General features: G+C 41.0%; 1 protein-coding gene across 2 annotated transcripts in view; it reads left to right on the top strand.

Moving 5' to 3' along the window:
• Window positions 1–19,899, top strand: part of thoc2 (THO complex 2) — an 85,896-nt gene that overhangs the window by 782 nt on the left and 65,215 nt on the right. For both annotated transcript variants that reach the window (XM_063000362.1, XM_063000361.1), the window contains exons 2-11: window positions 1,861–1,916; window positions 2,305–2,396; window positions 4,650–4,701; window positions 5,698–5,768; window positions 6,437–6,558; window positions 9,569–9,702; window positions 11,702–11,862; window positions 16,422–16,514; window positions 17,616–17,771; window positions 19,715–19,887. In XM_063000362.1, the coding sequence (XP_062856432.1) occupies window positions 1,861–1,916; window positions 2,305–2,396; window positions 4,650–4,701; window positions 5,698–5,768; window positions 6,437–6,558; window positions 9,569–9,702; window positions 11,702–11,862; window positions 16,422–16,514; window positions 17,616–17,771; window positions 19,715–19,887 (1,110 nt within the window). The remainder of the gene's footprint in view (window positions 1–1,860; window positions 1,917–2,304; window positions 2,397–4,649; window positions 4,702–5,697; window positions 5,769–6,436; window positions 6,559–9,568; window positions 9,703–11,701; window positions 11,863–16,421; window positions 16,515–17,615; window positions 17,772–19,714; window positions 19,888–19,899) is intronic.

Below are 19,899 nucleotides of genomic sequence, written 5' to 3'. Positions count from 1 at the left end.
GCATGGACTGGCTCCAACATCCCCAGTATAGAATAGAATGCATTTATCTGTCATATATACATATACAGGTGTACAGTACAGGTGTATATGTGTGGGGTCAGAGTGCAGGGTCAGCGCCCCTGGACCAGAGAGGGTTAGGGCCTTGCTCAAGGGCCCAACAGTGGCTGCATGGCAGAGCTGTGATTCGAACTCTCAACCTTTCAGCTGATAGCCCAAAGCTCTACCCACTAATACAGACTAGCTAAGATTCCAGTTGATCCATTATAGTCATTTATATTTAAAAGATTAGTTCTTTGCTTAAATGTCCCCTATTCATTAAATATTCATTAAAATGATTGTAAAAGAACAAAGGGCATCAGTAATCATATTAGACATGTAGATAATAATCTGTACTTAATCTGTAATATGTTATTAAACAAACACATAACACATTAAACTTTAAGTAAATTCTATACAATAAACACCTAATACGAGAGGCAAACCTGAGTCCTGTAACAACTGTTTCTGTTATATTACTAAGACCTGTTTTAATTATAAACACACAGTTTACAGTAATGAACATACTGTCACTACATCATGCTTTCTCTAGTAAATTTAATATGAGCATGAACCAAAGTCTAGATATTAATCTGTTCTCTATAACACTTACTTTAATGTATTGGGTGCATGCTTACATTTTAAGTAAATTAACTAATATGAGAGCCAAACCTGAGTCCAGTTATCGTACTGAGACCTGTTTTTAATATAAACACAGTGTTTACAGTAATGAACATACTGTCACTGCATCTTGCTTTCTCTAGTGAATTTAACTGGAGCATCTGAGGCTTGCTTACATTTTAAGAAAATGTAAAAAAAAAAAATCAGTAAAATAAACAACTCATACGAAAGCCATACCCTAGTCCTGTATCAGTTGTCTTGTTATGTTATTAAAACATGCTTTTATTATAAACACAATGTTTACAGTAATGAACGTACTGTCACTGCCTCGTCTTTTCTCTAGTGAAATTAATTTAATTTAAGCATCTGAGCCAAACAACCTTTAAACTGCCCATGCCAACTTACTTCTTGTCAATGAAACATACAAAGAAGAACTGCACAAGACTGTAAACTTAATAACAAAATATTAACCAAATCATATGTTATTGAGGATGGCAGAACAAAAATACTGTATTATTCTGCCTTGTGAACTTTTATACATTTTTGCAAATAATTACTCATTAATAATGTCTGCAACACGTCCAAAAAGGGCAGAATTAAAATAAAAAACATTTACAACATCAAAAACATGATGCTGTTTTGATTGATGCAGCCATTTACAAGCAAGGATGGCTCAAAGTTTTTCAGAATACAATAGAATAGAATAGAAAAGAATGCCTTTATCTGTCATATATACATATACAAGCTGTATATCGGAAGCTGGGGTCAGAGCGCAGGGTCAGCCATCACATAGCGCCCCTGGATCAGAGAGGGTTAGGGTCTTGCTCAGGTGCCAAACAGGGGCTGCATGGCAGAGCCGGGATTCAAACTCTCAACCTTTCAGTTGATAGTCCAAAGCTCTACCCACTAGGCTCCCACTGTCCCAAAAAGTTGGACATTTACAATGGAAAACATAGAGTAAAGGGCTATAAAGCAGATTTTCATTCTGACCAACTGCGAGCTACACCTGACCAAATGACTGATCAGTTGGATGAGGTGTAGCTCCTGTCTGATGTTCTTGTCTTTCGCCCATTGTTTCCCAGTGGAACAAGACCCATCGGTAATTGACCGGGATAAAGCAGTTGATGGAAATGAAATGAAACTGTTAATTGAAAATTGTTTGACCATGTCTCTTTTTTAAACCATTCTTCTTTCCATTTGTAGCCTGCAACTCTGTCAGGATCTGGCAGCCAAGGCCAATGAAGAAGTGTTGCCTAAAGGTGAGTGAATGACTGTTATAACAGTTATGTGCAGTTTATTATTATGCCATTTTGTTTCGTCTTCACATGGTGCAAAATGTAAACAGAAGGTTTAAGTAAGGAATTAGTTTTAGTGACTTTAGTGCTCTTTATTCAAACTTGTTTACATTTGCATTGCAATGTTACCGTAATTAAAAGTTTGGATAAAACATACAGTTTGGAAGATTTTATTGGCCATGCAGTAGTACTTTTTTTATTAGTAATGGTCTATTGAATAAAAATGTTTTTAACTTATATTAGGAAATATTCATAAGATTCATAGCTCTAATTCCAGGCAGTTCTAAATACTGTCTACTTGCTTCTGTAACTAAGCCTGGCGTATTCACTGTCTGTCTTTTTTATTCTCTAGATCTCCAGATGGCTTTGTACGAGCTCTGTTGGCACGTCGTCCACGGGGCTCTCAAGGTTGACGTGGCCGCCAGCCTTCTGGCTGATGTTTTGGTGAGAGTCAACGTTTTACAGATCTGTTGGGATTTCACAGTCACTTAGAGATCCTGATTTTTACTGAGATATGAAAGTGTGCATCTCTCTTGGGAAGAGCGTGCCTTTAAGGAGGCAGTCTGTTAAATTCTCATGAGAGACGATCATGTTTACCTAAATACAGTCATCACCTTCTTTATGAGTCGAGCTTTTCTCTATTGTGCAGCATTTTGTATCATTGACTCTCTTTTTAACCTACGATTAGAGATTACTATTAGAATGTCTTTGTGTACCATCGTCTCATAGTGTTTAGTGTGCTGCACATGTGACATTGAAGTGAAGTTAGTGGTCGTAACAGTGTATCCTGTCTGCATACCAGACTTTGTACAGTTTTTACACCTAATCAGGACCGGCATTGGGCGCGCACTGAGAACACGCCCGACCTGCCGATAGCACCACTTAGACTCGAACCCTGGATTCCCAGATCTCAGCGGAGGAACTTTTTTCTAGCGACCCTCATTTCGTCCATGATTTTTACCGTGACCCAGGCAACACAAATAATGCATCAGATGGTGGCAGTCTGGTCCCACTGTGGTTTACAAGGTGTACAAGTTCGTGTACAAGTTATTTTCATGTTTATGCGCCTGTTAAAATTAGTTTATTTGTTTTTCTGCGACCCTTTTTTTGTGGCTCACGACCCACCCAGGTGTCGTGACCCAGGGTTTGGAAAACTTTGTGCTAGCTTACTGTACCGCCGCTCCACCCGAGCGCCGTAGTGTGTAGTGTAGTGTAGTGTAGTGTAGTGTAGTGTAGTGTAGTGTGTAGTGTAGTTTAGTGTAGTGTAGTGTGTAGTGTAGTGTGTAGTGTAGTTTAGTGTAGTGTGTAGTGTAGTGTGTAGTGTAGTGTGTAGTGTAGTGTGTAGTGTAGTGTGTAGTAGTGTAGTGTAGTGTGTAGTTTAGTGTGTAGTGTGTAGTGTAGTGTAGTGTAGTGTGTAGTGTAGTGTAGTGTAGTGTGTAGTAGTGTGTAGTGTAGTGTGTAGTAGTGTGTAGTGTAGTGTGTAGTGTAGTGTGTAGTAGTGTGTAGTGTAGTGTGTAGTGTGTAGTGTGTAGTGTAGTGTAGTGTGTAGTAGTGTGTAGTGTAGTGTGTAGTGTAGTGTGTAGTGTAGTGTAGTAGTGTGTAGTGTGTAGTGTGTAGTGTAGTTTAGTGTAGTGTAGTGTGTAGTGTAGTGTAGTGTAGTGTAGTAGTGTGTAGTGTGTAGTTTAGTGTAGTGTAGTGTGGTGTAGTGTAGTGTGTAGTGGAGTGTGTAGTGTGTAGTGTAGTAGTGTGTAGTGTAGTGTGTAGTGTGTTGTTTAGTGTAGTGTGGAGTGTAGTGTAGTGGAGTGTAGTGTAGTTTAGTGTAGTGTGTAGTGTAGTGTTGTGGAGTGTGTAGTGTAGTGTGTAGTGTAGTGTGTAGTGTAGTGTGTAGTGTAGTGTAGTGTAGTGTAGTGTAGTGTGTAGTGTAGTGTGTAGTGTAGTGTAGTGTAGGGGAGCTCTTCAGCAAGTCATAGATTTTTACAAGTCAGAAATTGTCATTGGATCTTTTTTTTTTAAACATCTTTAGGTCACACACTCATCTTTAAAACAATTCTTTGTGTATTCATGGGACAGTGGGCTTTAGGGATGTAACGATACACTCTACCCATGATGCGATGCGATTCACGATACTGGGTTCACGATTCGATTTTTTTTCCAATTTTTATAAACTGAAATTGAAGACAAATTATGACAAAGTTTCCTTTTATTATTTCTCTTAAAAATACTGTGTTTGTGCTTATCTTTTATTTATCTAAATAATGAACGCCCTTTTATTTCTGAGGTCGGTACAAACTACGCAAAACAGTTTTTAATTAAGGCCAATTTGGCTGAAAAACCCCGAATCTGGCAACCAGGTGTATAGCGCCAGTGATGTCAACCAGGCAAGGTGTATAGCACCAGTACCCTCTGCTTTTTAAAGTGAATATCGATTCATTTTACATGTCAAATCGATTTGAATCGGTTATTAACTGCCTGTGGTGCGTCGTTACATCCCTAGTGGACTTTTTTTAATCCAGGATCAAATCTAAGATCCAACATGAATTAGAAAGCTTTACAGAAGCATGACTTTGAGGAACCTGCTCTAAAACCAGCACTTTAAAGCCTGACTGATGCCTGTGTTTATGTTTAACATTGTTTATCATCCTTCCCCCCCTAAATAAAATCACTGGACTAATCTGACTGATTATGCTTCTCTTTTAGGAACTAAGGGAAGAAATGCCGTCCGTCTTAGCTGATGTTTTCTGTGTACTAGGTACGTCTCACTACCAAACTATTACTGATGTTCTTGTGTCAATATTTTTTACTCAATATGCACGTACATGTCTTTAGATTCTTCGTAGACATATTGAATATGAATGTTCAGTTTAATAACTACGTTCACCTTAAAATTCACCCACACAAGACAACACAGGAACAGTCTTAACCTACCTTGCAGCCATGAAAATGAAAATATGAAACAGCCCAAATAATACGTATCTTGCCATATAATGACACATACCTGTTAAACATGACATTAAAATCCATACAAATAAATAAATCGATTGTAGCCGGTACGTAAAACATACACTATATGGACAAAAATATAGAGACACCCTTTCTAATTTGCTATCAGATATATTATAGGAAGTAAATTATATGCTTCCAACTTGGTATATAAAAGCAACTTGCTCCTCCGACTGTTAAATAATATTGATCTTTATAATTGATGGTGATTAGTTACAATTTACTTGTTTGTTTTGTTAATAGATAATATCAGTGTCATGGCAAGATATTGAGAAAATGCATTATTATTTGCTTGAATGAATTTGTGAGGGCGGCACGGTGGCTCGGTGGGTAGGACTGTGTTCTGGGTTCGATCCCCAGGCGCGGCGGTCCGGGTCCTTTCTGTGCAGAGTTTGCATGTTCTCCCCGTGTCTGTGTGGGTTTCCTCCGAGAGCTCCGGTTTCCTTGATGTGAAACTTGAACTGATGAATCTTGTGTGACCAGTAATAATCTGTCCTGTCATGAATGTGACTAAACGGTGTAAAACATTGGACAGTGGTGGCCTAGTGGGTAGAGCTTTGGGCTATTAACCGGAAGATTGGCGGGTCAGATCCAGGCTCTGCTATGCAGCCACTGTTGGGTCCTTGAGCAAGGCCCTTAACCCTGTCTGCTCCAGGGTAATGGGTAATCATAATAAATAAATAAACATACTATCGGCTTTGTGGTAAGATTTAGGTTCTTATGGATGTTCTCTTCACATGTGCAGATATTGAGACAGCATGTTTGGAGGAGAAGCACAAGCGTGACCATTTCATCCAGCTGGTGGGAGCATGTTTGGTAAGCACTGTTTACTCTGGCGCTCTTCCATGCACGACCACTATGTGGCAGTATTGCTCTTTTAGAAATGCACGCCAGGCCTTTTCAATTCCTTTCGACTTTGCCAGCACTAACACGCAGCAGCCTGCAGCTGTCCCCTTCTGATAAACAATGTTCTCTGTGGTGCAGAAAGAGCTCTGATTAGCTGCTTTAAGGGTTTAGACTGACCTAAATTCTGTCCTGCAGTGGAGAACCGAACTGGCCTGACGATAGCCGGGATATCTCGGCCTTTTCAGGGAGCCGGCTCGATCGCATTTTAATTTGATGTGAAACAGTCGAGCCGAGGGAAGCCGCGGCGTTCAGAGGAGGCTCTCGAGCCAGGCCTCGAGCTTGAAGTAATTTTTCATAGCGCTGGGTAATTTCTGCACCGCAGTGAATGACTCATGAATCCGTCACTCGCTCTAAAAGCGGCTGCCAGTCAGTGCAAGCTCGATGTGCAGTCTGATGGAATGTCTGTGATATTATTGCTGCACAAGTCAAATGTTTATTAGCGATTTAGCGACTGCGTATTGTGACGGCTGAATTGATGACTGATGTGAGACTCGCGGTGCCTCCGAACAGGCCGGCAGCACCCACAGGCTTTATCCGTGATGCGTTCAGCGTGTGAAAATGTCTTTTTCCTTTACCAGATTTGTGTTCCCGATGCCATGCTGAAAGAGAGGCTCGATCCCGACACGCTGGAGTCTCTCGGGCTGATCAAACAGGCGCAGCAGTTTAACCAGAAAAGCGTCAAAATCAAGACCAAACTGTTGTACGTATCTTCACTGTCGAATCATGAAATCGAATCTTGAATTTTTAAGCGATCTACCTGCTTAACACTCATGTTTAAGTAATTTTTTAGGTTTGTGCAAAACTATAAACAATAATTTTAGCTACTTATATAAAATAAAGCTCACGACGAGGTCTTTTAGCATTTCTTTTACTGCATTTTACACAGTTTGACTCATGTGATGGTGATTAATCTTGAGCTTCTTAAGTCTTTGCCCTGATTTTCGCTCGACTGGTCGGCGCCAGATCTGCCGGCTCAGGAGCAACTCGGCAATCGCTACGTGTGAACTACTCAACAACTCGATCCGAGCAGCTTGCCAAAGCGAGATTTCTAGCATGTCAGATATCTGGATCTGAGTTGCCCGACTGGCAATGAGTGCTATGTCGAACAGCCAATGAGAACGAAGATACGGGGTGAGGGGAAACGCATGGGAGGAGTGTAAAACGTGGGACAGGAGCGTAATATAGTTTATATCAGAATATGTTGTCTTACACTCAAGTCCACGCATCGTATCGTATCGGCAGCGCACTGGCTGAGAGATCGCCCTCGCCCAGACGCTAGCTGGGGGGCGGCTCGGTGGGTAGCACTGTCGTCTCACAGCAACAAGGTCCTGGGTTCGATCCCCAGGTGGGGCGGTCCGGGTCCTTTCTGTGTGGAGTTTGCATGTTCTCCCGGTGTCGGTTTCTTTTGGGTGCTCCGGTTTCCTCCCTCAGTCTAAAGACGTGCAAGTGAGGTGAATTGGAGATACAAAATTGTCCATGACTGTGTTTGATATAACCTTGTGAACTGATGAGTCTTGTGTAATGAGGAGCTACCGTTCCTGTCATGAATGTATAAGTGTAAAACATGCCAATAAAACCCTAATAAACAAACAAAAACAAACAAACGCTATCTAGGGATCTAAGAGGAACAATACTGTAATGCAGTTGTGTACTGAGCTGGCGCTGTGCACTGTAGGTTGGTGAGGGCGCGTCTCAAATCAGCACTCTTACTCTGTAGAGGTCTGTAGACTTGCTCTCAGTTATAGTCAAGTTCTAAAAATCATCCACAGTGCCAGTCGAACAACTAACGGTTGTCCGTTAACGATAAGCATCCCTGTTATCCAGTTTAGAGAGCCCATGTGACTGGAAAGAGTACACTCGTAGTTAAACGTGCAGAAATTAGCAGGAAATCTGTTAGTCTTAAATCCTCTGTGTTTCAGTTTTTACTGTTAGTTCTGATCACTTCATTAGCCGGCACTCATTGTTAGCAGTGCCGTAACTCCTGAAACACAAAAGCTCCGTCAAAGCAAGCGACAGCAGGAGTTCAGTTCTTACCTCTCCGCGGGGTCTCTGCTTTTAACTGGTACATCTGCAGAAGTCTGTGGGGAGTTCATTTCTACCCTCACTGTTCACAAATCAGCTCTGACATTCTCATATAAGCGCTTTGCTTTCGCTACCTAGAGACTCTGGAACATTTCTGGCAGGGCTGCATGGTAATGGACTATTACTGTTGCTTAATAAAGAAGAGATCTGGGTTATTTCTGATGAATGTATTGTTCTTCCAGGAGTGCAGTGTTTCTTTGCCAGTTTCTTTCTTTGCCTTTTTGCCAGTTTAGCCATTTAAACCCAAATTTGCATAACAAACCTACATATTTCCAAATACATCATTTCATTAGCTGGATTTCCCTTTATTAGTTTAATAACCAGAAAGCTGAGGTTGACTGTACAGTGCCATCGAGGCCCGTCAACCTTCCCTCCACATGCACGGCCGTGTATTGTGTAGTTACACTGGTTGTATTGTATTTGCATGTACAGTACCAGTCAAAAGTTTGGACACACCTTCTCTTCATTGGTTTTTCTTGATTATTTTAATTTTCTACATCGTAGATTAATACTGAAGACGTCCAAACTATGAAGGAACACGTATGGAATTATGTAGTGAACAAAAAAATGTTAAACAAACCAGAATATGTTTTATATTTTACAAATTCTATCTCTGCACAGCACAACTGATGGTCTCAAACACATTAAAAAAAAGCAAGAAATTCCAGAAATTAACTCTAGACGAGGCACAAACGTTAATTGAAAACCGTTCCAGGTGGCACCTCATGAAGCTGATTGAGAAAATGCCAAAAAGTGTGCAAAGCTGTCATCAGAGCAAAAGATGGCTACTTTAAAGAATATAAAATATATAACATATTCTGGTTTGTTTAACGCTTTTCTGTTTACTACATAATTCCATACGTGTTCCTTCATAGTTTGAATGTCCTCATTATTAATCTACAATGTTGAATTAAATAAAAAAATCAAGAAAAACCACAGGAATGAGAAAGTGTGTCTGAACTTTTGACTGGTACTGTATATATAGATAGATATTGGCCATTTATGCATTTTCACCCTTTTGCTCCCGTTTTATCTGGTCCAATCAAGCTTCCGCTCCTGGGGATCCCGATTACATCCGAGAAGGGGTATATACGCCTGCCCCACACCCCCTCTGATGCATGTGCAGTCCCTTGACCCCCTCTTTTCCACCTGTGCTGTGGTGGATTCGCACATGAGGCTCATCCACTTCTGCTAACCAGGGTCCTTGCACAGCGTTTGAATACCCCAGCCACTTTTATTAGTTTGGCCTTTTTCCCACCCAGCAGACTTGATGGGCAATTTTGTCCGCTGTAGGCAGTGCCGGTTGTGCCCCCTAGATGGCACCCAGCCGACAGATAGCAGAGTCGAGATTCGAACGGGGCTTTATTGGCTTTCTATAACTTTTATTTACATTTTCGGCATTTATCCAACGCGACTTGCACTATACAGTCTGAGCAATTAAGGGTTAAGGGCCTTGCTCAAGGGCCCAACAGTGGTAACCTGGCAGTGGATTTGAACCAGCGACCTAATGCTTACTAGTCCAGTACCTTAACTAACACTTGTGCAGTCCTAGGTTTGATAGTCTAGAACCCTTTTGGTGAATCCATGACCGCTCCAGCACTCCTAACCCCTCTGCCTCTTTCTCGTAGTTATAAACAGCAGAAGTTCAACTTGCTGCGAGAGGAGAACGAAGGATACGCCAAGCTGGTGACAGAGCTGGGCCAGGACCTGTCGAGGAACGTCACCAGCCGCCTCGTTCTGGAGAACATCAAGTCTCTAATAGGTACACGGCTTTTCATTAAAAGCCCGTTCGACCCGTCCGCTCCGGTTGCTTTTCATCAACACGTGATGTCTCCGGGAGCCTCGTGCATCTTCGGTTACAATGATTATTAATAAAGTTCCTCTGTCGGATGTAATGGGGGTCATGACCTGCGGTAATTACAAAATCGTAAGCAGAAGTAATCTGACCCGATGAGCAACAAATGCTACTGCAAGCGCTCGTCGATGGTGAAACATGAGAATAAAATGATTTCGACTGAACGTCAGATTATAGCCGCTGTAATAGGTGCCTCTGCCAGAGGAGAAAATTCTTTAAGTGCTCTAAAAGGCTTTAAAAGCTTCTGATTGAAGAATTGAAGTGATGATTTAACCTTAACTATCAACCTATCACTAAGAAAACAAACCTTACGAAAACTAGATCTCTCTTCCCTCACTGCCTCACTGATGAATCATGCACGTCAGGTTATACCACCACACTGTAAGAGTTGCATGATACACACAGTAAAGACATTGGTCCAGTTTTATACTGGTAATCTTAAAGATAAATAATGCAATGAACTGATAAACTTTTACTTTAATACCAGCTTCTTAAATATATAGATTTTATTATCCCTAAACATCACTTCAAACCTTTAAGAATATTTAAGTTCACGGCGCCCAGATGGTGCAGCTGGATATTCCGCTGGCACACCAGCACCGAGATTCTAAACTCCTCGGTTGGGCACCATCTGGCGGGCATAATTGGCAGTGCCTGCAGCAGATACTAATTGGCCACCGTATCTGCAGGGTGGGGGCCGGACGGTGTGTGTGGGTGGGTTCTACATACGCCGTGTAAGGACCCTGATTGGCGGAAGAGACGGAAGAGGCGTGGGCAGCGACGGGTATCACAATCGGGTATCCCTCAGCAGCGGGAGACAAATTTAGTGCGCTAAATCATGAGGAAAATGGGAAGAAAATGCATAAAAAAAGAATATTTAAGTTCACTAACGTAGGTTTTTTTTTTTTTAAGCCAGGAGACAGCTAAAGTTAGTGAACTGGCTATAAAACAACAACAAAACAAACAAAAAAAGCTTCATTACTATTTCCAAGTCATGGCATTTTAGTTAGCCCATATGTTACTACACCAAAAAAGCACAGTTTTATAAATGTTGCTACAATTTGCATATATACTCGTAATTGTTTCATCTAATTATTATTATTTTACATGATTATGATTAACTGTAGTCTTACAATCATACATTTTCATGTGTAGCAAATGTATAACAGGGGTGGCACGGTGGCCAAGTGGGTGACTAAGTGGGTAGCACTGCCGCCTCACAGCAAGAAGGTCCTGGGTTCGATCCCCAGGTGGGCCCGTCGGGGTCCTTTCTGTGTGGAGTTTGCATGTTCTCCCCGTGGGTTTTTCCCTGGGAGCTCCGGTTTCCTCCCACAGATGTGCAAGTGAGGAAGACTGTGTTCGATATGACCTTGTGAACTGATGAACCTTATATAATGAGTAACTACCGTTCCTGTCATGACCAAAAGTGTAAAACATGACGTTAAAATCCTAATAAACAAACAAACCTGTGGTGTACAGAGGTGCACGGAGATTTACAGGGTGTGTTACTGCATTGTGCCCAGTGCCCAGATTCTGGGAAATTCAGACCCATTGCAACCCTGACCAGGATAGAGTGGTGATAAAACATGATAATGAAATGGAAAGAAAAGTTATTGAAATCTTGATTTATGTTATTTAGGCATAGCCAAGCATGTTAAAATAAAACCAGATATTTATGTGATATAACAGGTTGGCAGCTTCATCTGTGGTGAAAAACCTGCATATTTCCAGGTCCTTGTAATCCCCAAATAATTGATCAAATGTGATCAAAGGGCTCAGACAATGTTTATCAATGTTTATCCCACCCAGAGTCCCACTCTGTGTACAATCAGCTATCAGTGTTAATAAATTCAGACACACCAGGAGTCGTTCTGTGCGGTTCCTTAAACAGTCGTTTTATGTGCAGGATGTTTCAACTTGGATCCGAACAGAGTGCTGGACATCATTCTGGAAGTTTACGAATGCCGATCGGACCAGGACGAGTTCTTCGTTCCTTTGATAAAGTCCTACATGTGCGAGCATCAGACCCTCTGCCACATCCTTGGCTTTAAGTTTAAATTCCATCAGGTGAGTTTAATGTTAGACTGTAATCCCATCTCATAATAGCCTATTATAAGCACACTGGCTATTACATAGTAATTAATCAGTTAGAATTTTTTTCTTGCTCCAAGTGTATTCGGCAATGAAATGCTTTGTGTCCAAGGTGTGAAGTGCACCACCCTACTGTCAAAATTGTAATCACTATATATATATTGAATCAGACATGCTAGAAAACGTCCATCCCAATATACTGATGTAACAATTATAAATACGCTTATTCTAATAACTAGCTTCGTGTAATGTTAGGATCTGTCAGTGTTCCTACTAGTTGTCTGATATTGCAGGAATGTTTTAGAATGGCAGAAACCCTCCCCTTCCCCCAAACCGGTAGATTTGGTCCCCCCTTACGTCGATTCATGGCTATGGCCTTGGCATAAAGTGTCTAAACCCCTAACAATTAAACACATTTTATTAGAATGCGCTATAGTTTCCACCATCAGAGACAATTTTTACAGCGTCGAGATTATAAAAGAACTGTTTGAGAGGATTCCTCCAGTTAGAATTGTTATTTTTTAGGAATTAGTAGTTTAAATCCAATTTAAATCCTGCTTAAAATGTTGTTTGTGATTATATTTATAAATAACGTTTACTTAATTTGTACTTAAATTAAAGATACATTTTTATTATACCTTAAACAACATGCACTTTGAAAGCGCAGCTTTAAATCACGTCTACTGCTGAGATCTGGGGTTCAAATCTCTCGGGTGCTATTGACCAGTCGGGTAGTCCACACAGACATGATTGGATGTGTCTGAGGGATAGGGGAAGAGGTGATTGGATGGTTGAACAGCCTAGCCGTCTGGAGGGTTGCATCAGAACGGCTGCATGATGTAAAAACTGCGCCAATTCAGGTATCCTGGCCAGAGTGATCCTCTACAGCGACCCCATTAAGCGGAGCAGCCGAAAGAGGGGGGGAAAGAGGGGGCCTGGTGCTTCCCACCTGTTTCTACAAAAACCACTAGAGTGCTTTGCATGGTGGTTCAGAGAAACTAACAGTATACATACAGTATACATACAATTTCTATACATTGTTGTTCATTTTTAAAGGGGAAGAAAGGGCCGTGTACAAAACATAGCTTAGGATATAAAGTACTGTCCATAATAACACAGTCCAGAATCTAAACAAAGCATTGGTATAGTAAAGCGGTCCATAGATCAGATATCTGCTCGACTGCAGGATCGTTTCCCTTTAAGCTGAAGTTGCAGTTAAAGACGGACACAATTGCGCATCCCATCGTTTAGCCGACTTCTACAACGGCATGATTAATATCTCGTTGTGTGATATAAATCAGAGCCTATTTTAGTCAGGAGCAGTGTCGAGTGCATTCATCACTGTGATTCTGTGATAGGACAAGAAAAATTATCAGGTGCTGAGACGAAAGCGGTATCAAGTCGTGTTCAGGAGATAATTTACAATGCTTGTTTAATTTTAATTCAGAAGTTTTAGGATGGTAGGGTAGGACATTATCATAGTGTAGACTCTGTTATGTTAGATAAGTGTCTACCGGTAAGGAGCTGCACTTTCTAGACCGTGTTATAGGCAGCAAGAAGGTCCTGCCTTCGATTCCCAGGTGGAGCGGTCCGGGTCCTTTCTGTGTGGAGTTTGCATGTACCTCTCTGTTCGTGTGGGTTTCCTCCGGGAGCTCCTGTTTCCTCCCACGACTATTTTTCTATCTATTGACTATTTTACTGATTAGTCGATTAATCTAAATGATTAATTTTCCTTCAAAAAATTTAAATCAGAATCTCATTTAAGCTTCTTTTTTTTTTAACAACAATCTGTCCGGCATATTAATATGGCACAGAACTAAATGTAAACAGGGTTTATGTTCATATTATTAAGTACTCTATATTAAATAAAATGCTACATACAGTGTATCACAAAAGTGAGTACACCCCTCACATTTCTGCAGATATTTAAGTATATCTTTTCATGGGACAACACTGACAAAATGACACTTTGACACAATGAAAAGTAGTCTGTGTGCAGCTTATATAACAGTGTAAATTTATTCTTCCCTCAAAATAACTCAATATACAGCCATTAATGTCTAAACCACCGGCAACAAAAGTGAGTACACCCCTTAGTGAAAGTTCCTGAAGTGTCAATATTTTGTGTGGCCACCATTATTTCCCAGAACTGCCTTAACTCTCCTGGGCATGGAGTTTACCAGAGCTTCACAGGTTGCCACTGGAATGCTTTTCCACTCCTCCATGACGACATCAGGCGGCTGGCGGATATTCGAGACTTTGCGCTCCTCCACCTTCCGTTTGAGGATGCCCCAAAGATGTTCTATTGGGTTTAGGTCTGGAGACATGCTTGGCCAGTCCATCACCTTTACCCTCAGCCTCTTCAATAAAGCAGTGGTCGTCTTAGAGGTGTGTTTGGGGTCATTATCATGCTGGAACACTGCCCTGCGACCCAGTTTCCGGAGGGAGGGGATCATGCTCTGCTTCAGTATTTCACAGTACATATTGGAGTTCATGTGTCCCTCAATGAAATGTAACTCCCCAACACCTGCTGCACTCATGCAGCCCCAGACCATGGCATTCCCACCACCATGCTTGACTGTAGGCATGACACACTTATCTTTGTACTCCTCACCTGATTGCCGCCACACATGCTTGAGACCATCTGAACCAAACAAATTAATCTTGGTCTCATCAGACCATAGGACATGGTTCCAGTAATCCATGTCCTTTGTTGACATGTCTTCAGCAAACTGTTTGTGGGCTTTCTTGTGTAGAAACTTCAGAAGAGGCTTCCTTCTGGGGTGACAGCCATGCAGACCAATTTGATGTAGTGTGCGGCGTATGGTCTGAGCACTGACAGGCTGACCCCCCACCTTTTCAATCTCTGCAGCAATGCTGACAGCACTCCTGTGCCTATCTTTCAAAGACAGCAGTTGGATGTTACGCTGAACACGTGCACTCAGCTTCTTTGGACGACCAACGCGAGGTCTGTTCTGAGTGGACCCTGCTCTTTTAATACGCCGGATGATCTTGGCCACTGTGCTGCAGCTCAGTTTCAGGGTGTTGGCAATCTTCTTGTAGCCTTGGCCATCTTCATGTAGCGCAACAATTCGTCTTTTAAGATCCTCAGAGAGTTCTTTGCCATGAGGTGCCATGTTGGAACTTTCAGTGACCAGTATGAGAGAGTGTGAGAGCTGTACTACTAAATTGAACACACCTGCTCCCTATGCACACCTGAGACCTAGTAACACTAACAAATCACATGACATTTTGGAGGGAAAATGACAAGCAGTGCTCAATTTAGACATTTAGGGGTGTAGTCTCTTAGGGGTGTACTCACTTTTGTTGCCAGTGGTTTAGACATTAATGGCTGTATATTGAGTTATTTTGAGGGAAGAATAAATTTACACTGTTATATAAGCTGCACACAGACTACTTTTCATTGTGTCAAAGTGTCATTTTGTCAGTGTTGTCCCATGAAAAGATATACTTAAATATCTGCAGAAATGTGAGGGGTGTACTCACTTTTGTGATACACTGTATGTTTACGGCATTCTGTACACAAAGCAAAGTGCTTAAACTTATAGCAGAAACAGTAGTTAGATGTAGCCACGTCTCATTAAGTCCAGCGTAGAGTAACGACAGAATGAGCCCCGATTCTAACCTCCACATTCACTCCAAAGTGGTAAGTGTTTTACATGAGAAGCTTTTTGTGCTTTGAGTGCCGCGGCTACCGCAAAAATCGCGAGCCCGACGCAGCAAAGTGTGCGGCGGTGTAACTGAACTCGCTAAGAAACACAATATTTCAAGATCTTCGCGATTAAGAAGCGTAATGAAACAATATAAACATGCAACATGGCGCTAGTGCTGCTGTGGCACCATCAAAGCTTTGCACAGTGTACAAACCGCCGTTTTGTTTTATGCCAGCTGTGATTTGGGTCTTGGGGCTTTTCTTTGAAAACTCTACAATCGGCCTCTGACTGCCGCAGATGGTATTTTTTAAGACTGCCCTATCCCACAGTACACAGACTTGCAAGTGAGGTGAACTGGAGAAACAAAGTTGTCCATGACTGTTTGACATTAAACTTGAATTGATGGATCTTGTGTAACCAGTAACTACCGTTTCTGTCATGGATGTAACCGAAGTGTAAAACATGACGTTAAAATCCTAATAATACTGTAGATGAAGTGAAGTGACATTGAGCCAAAACAGTACAGACATGAGAACGCGGTTCTTTTGCTTTGTGTTCGTTTCTCACCATCATTCTTAGCACCAAATGGTCCGGTGATTGAACAGAATAGTGAAATATAATGTGCCAGTGTGACTGTACCAGGATGGAAGACGTTCAGTGTATTTACTTGACTTGTGCATTGATTGATCTAAGTAATTGATCTACATATTGATTTTTTTCCTTGATTAAAGCCATAATTTAAGGCTGCGTCTCAAATGACTGAGCAATTTCCAGTGTGGAATAATAGTGGTTTAAAAGTATTATATCATTGTGGTGAAGTAAAAGTGGTTCAATGGCACTTTTTGTAAATTTTCTTCTCAGGAACCTAACGGTGAAACGCCGCTGTCGTTGTACCACGTTGCCGCCGCTCTCCTCCAACACAACCTCATCGCTCTGGAGGATCTCTACGTACATGTATGTTACTGCGTTCTGACTGATCGTCTTAGAACTTCGTGTTACATTAAATCTACTTGAAAATCTATTAATAATAATAATCATTTTGTTGTTTTAGTCCTGCTTCAGACGTGCTTCCACAGTAAACATTTCCTACTCTAGTTTAAATAGACGACAGTCCAAGGATACAAATCTGCTGAAACTGTGTTAAAACAAAGTTAAAATGGACCAAAATATAAAGACAAGATGTAATAAACAGACCTAAACATAATACAGTGGTACCTTGTAAGTCAACGTCCCCGAAATTTGTACCCCCAGCTCAACGTGTTTAGTTTGTTTTTAAAAAAAAGTATTTATTTATTTAAATTAACAATGAACTGTCGCTTTGTTCAGCGCTCGGTTTGAGCCGTGTGGTAAAATGTCATTAAAGTGCGAATATGAGCCGAAACTGCATTTGTGTGGAATAATCCAGTGTTACAGCTCCACGTGTATCTGTGTTTATCTGGATTTTCCTCCCTGTTTCACTTTTAAACTTGTGTTACAGCTCGAGCGTCTGAGGAATTGTAAGAATCAGCTTTTTATTTCAGTGTGTTTATATTATATTTGTGTTATTTTCAGTGTATAAGAGTCAAAAACAACCCCATTATTTTACATGAGCCTAAAATATATGCAGTTCCACGGGACCATGGGAACGCAATAACAGGTTCCCCAAACATCCTTATGGGGGAAAAAATACCTTGAAACCTTGAGAACGCCTTTTAAACTCAACACCACTCTCAGAACCAATTAACGTTGAGTTTCAAGGTACCACTGTACCTATTTTTGCCATTGGCATTAAAACCCAAATAAATAAGTAAATAAATAAATAGAAGAAATCTTTCTTTCTTTCTTATTTTATTATAGCATGTGTCCATATTTGTTTTCCTCTCTGGATAAATATCAACATTATCTTGTATCCTATCTATACATATACTGTGTTTTTTAATTAAGATTTTATACAGATCAGCACTTACATAATTTATATATGTACAGTATATAAATATATATTGCTGCAAATCAGATTTCTAAAAAGTATAAAGTGTATAGATGCTAAACTCAGTCCTCTTGTTTTGCTTTTTGTAGCTGCTCCCTCTGGACTCCAGCATTGTAGAAGAACACAAAAGGGAGATCTTGGAGGCCAAGCAAGTGGCGCGCAAGCTCACCATGGTGGTTCTGCCCTCAGAGAAGAGCGACGACAAGGACAAGGAAAAAGAGAAGGAGGAGGAAAAGAATGAAAAGGTATTTGCATAAAAAGCAGAGCAAAATCCTTATTATTTACCCATGCCAACTCTACAGTTACTCAAACACCCTGATCCATATAAAGTCTTCTCATGAATTCCTATAAAGAAACATATCGACCCCCACTTTGACTTTATAAAGATGGAAACAGCCATAGCAGCCGACATGACACAAACAAGCAAACAAACAACCTAAATATCACCGTTTTATCCCATTTAAACTGGTTTTGTGTATCAGATTAAAGGCTGTTTACATGCACACAAGGCCGCTTTTTATCATTTCTAAACGTAGGTTAACATGATCTGCTTTATTTGTGATCACGATGCCATCTTCATTATGCTGTAAGCGTAATTAGACACAGCAGGAAACTGTTAACTGTTCATTAGAATGAAGGGAATAGAGGGAGCTGTGCCATGTTCGGAGAGGCACGCTAAGCCTTCCAGGTCTGCCATTACTAGTGAAGATGCCTTGACCAGACAGCAGAGGCAGCGATTGTACCGCAGCAATGAATTTTCTAACTTTCCTCCTCCCACACAGGCACAATCAAACGTGTCCGTATGTGGGCATCTAAGATTCGAACTCGGATCTCAGCGGTGGTGGACTAGTGTATTAGACAGCTGCGCCACCCGAGTGCCCCGACAGGCTTCTCATTACGCAGATACAACTTAATTCTATAATTCTGTATTTCTATACTAGTGCTATCCTATAAAAGAGCCGCAAAATTTACTTTACATTACATACTACACACACAAATATACAGCGTCACCTATATAGTTGTACATTGTTTGTTTTTTATAATAGTAATTGCATTACATAGTCAGTACTTTTATTTCATTCTACTTTATTTACTCTAACTGTATTAACTCATTCCAATTTCCCCCGTGGGGATCAATAAAGGAATCTTATCTTATGATATCTTAATAATCATAAACCATTCACAGTCCTGTACAATCAAAGTGAATCAAAGTGGAGAACAGTTAAGGATTGGTTCTATATACTATATTGGTTATGCGACTTGCCTTGTTCCTTGTGCTCTTTATCAGTTGCAGAAGCCACATTGCATTCTGGGACAGTGTAGAACAGTGCTTCATCTCACACACACACACACACTGTGTCCTGGATCAGCATGTCATTCAAACCCATTGAGACACTACCGGTCCCAGAACTCTTCCTGCGGTGCCGAAGTGTGAGCGTGGAGTTTAAGCATTACGGAATGGGCTCGACTAATCGATGCCTGAGGTGTTATTTAGCTGGCTTGTAGCTAAAGCTAATTGTTCTGCAGTCCCAGCGCCCTTATATAGCGTCTTTAAAATTGATCGCTTCGTAGCCTTTGGCGAATAACGCCTTCGATCGCGTTCGTGTCCCTTGGGCCCCGGTAGGTTAGTTAGCTGTGTTGACGGTCTTAAATATTATGCACAATTTACAACACGGTATTTTGTATTTATTTGCTGAATTTAATATATTAATCTTTCATTTGCACATGCCACGTTCCATGTTTTATTTAATTTTAACATGTTAACTTCATCAAATAAACAATAATTGTCCCGTCTCTGACTTTTTAACCCTTATTTAACCGTTGCACTCTGTTGACTTTGCCAAAATTAGGCAAATTAATGAACCAAATTGACCAGAGAGAGAATCTATTCACTTTAATCATAAATGGGGTCTCTGAGAACCCAAACAGATGTGTATAAATTAGGTATGTGTGTATAAATAACACAATATTACGGGAAAATATTGCTTATTTGCAGTTTCTATATAATTAGGAACAGTCATGAAGTATCAAACGGATTGAAAAAGGTTCAGGATGTTTTATGAGCTGTTAAAGAGGCTCTGAGGTCTCAGGGATTTCAAACGTTCAGCACTTTTCAGCCCTTGTTTCCCATGCCAGTAGCTCTTGCCAGTTCTATTTAAACTCACCTTTTCTTTCTACACTTTTCCAGCCTCCCGATAACCAGAAACTGGGCCTGCTGGAGGCTCTGCTGAGGATCGGGGACTGGCAGCACGCTCAAAGCATCATGGAGCAGATGCCACCCTTCTACGCCACCTCGCACAAGGCCATTGCTGTAGCGCTGTGCCAACTACTGCACCTCACTATGGCGCCTCTGTACAGAAAGTAAGCACCTCC

The sequence above is a fragment of the Trichomycterus rosablanca genome, chromosome 8 (genome assembly GCF_030014385.1).
Source record: "Trichomycterus rosablanca isolate fTriRos1 chromosome 8, fTriRos1.hap1, whole genome shotgun sequence".
Taxonomy (NCBI): Eukaryota; Metazoa; Chordata; class Actinopteri; order Siluriformes; family Trichomycteridae; genus Trichomycterus; species Trichomycterus rosablanca.
This window is presented reverse-complemented; position numbering and strand designations above follow the sequence as displayed.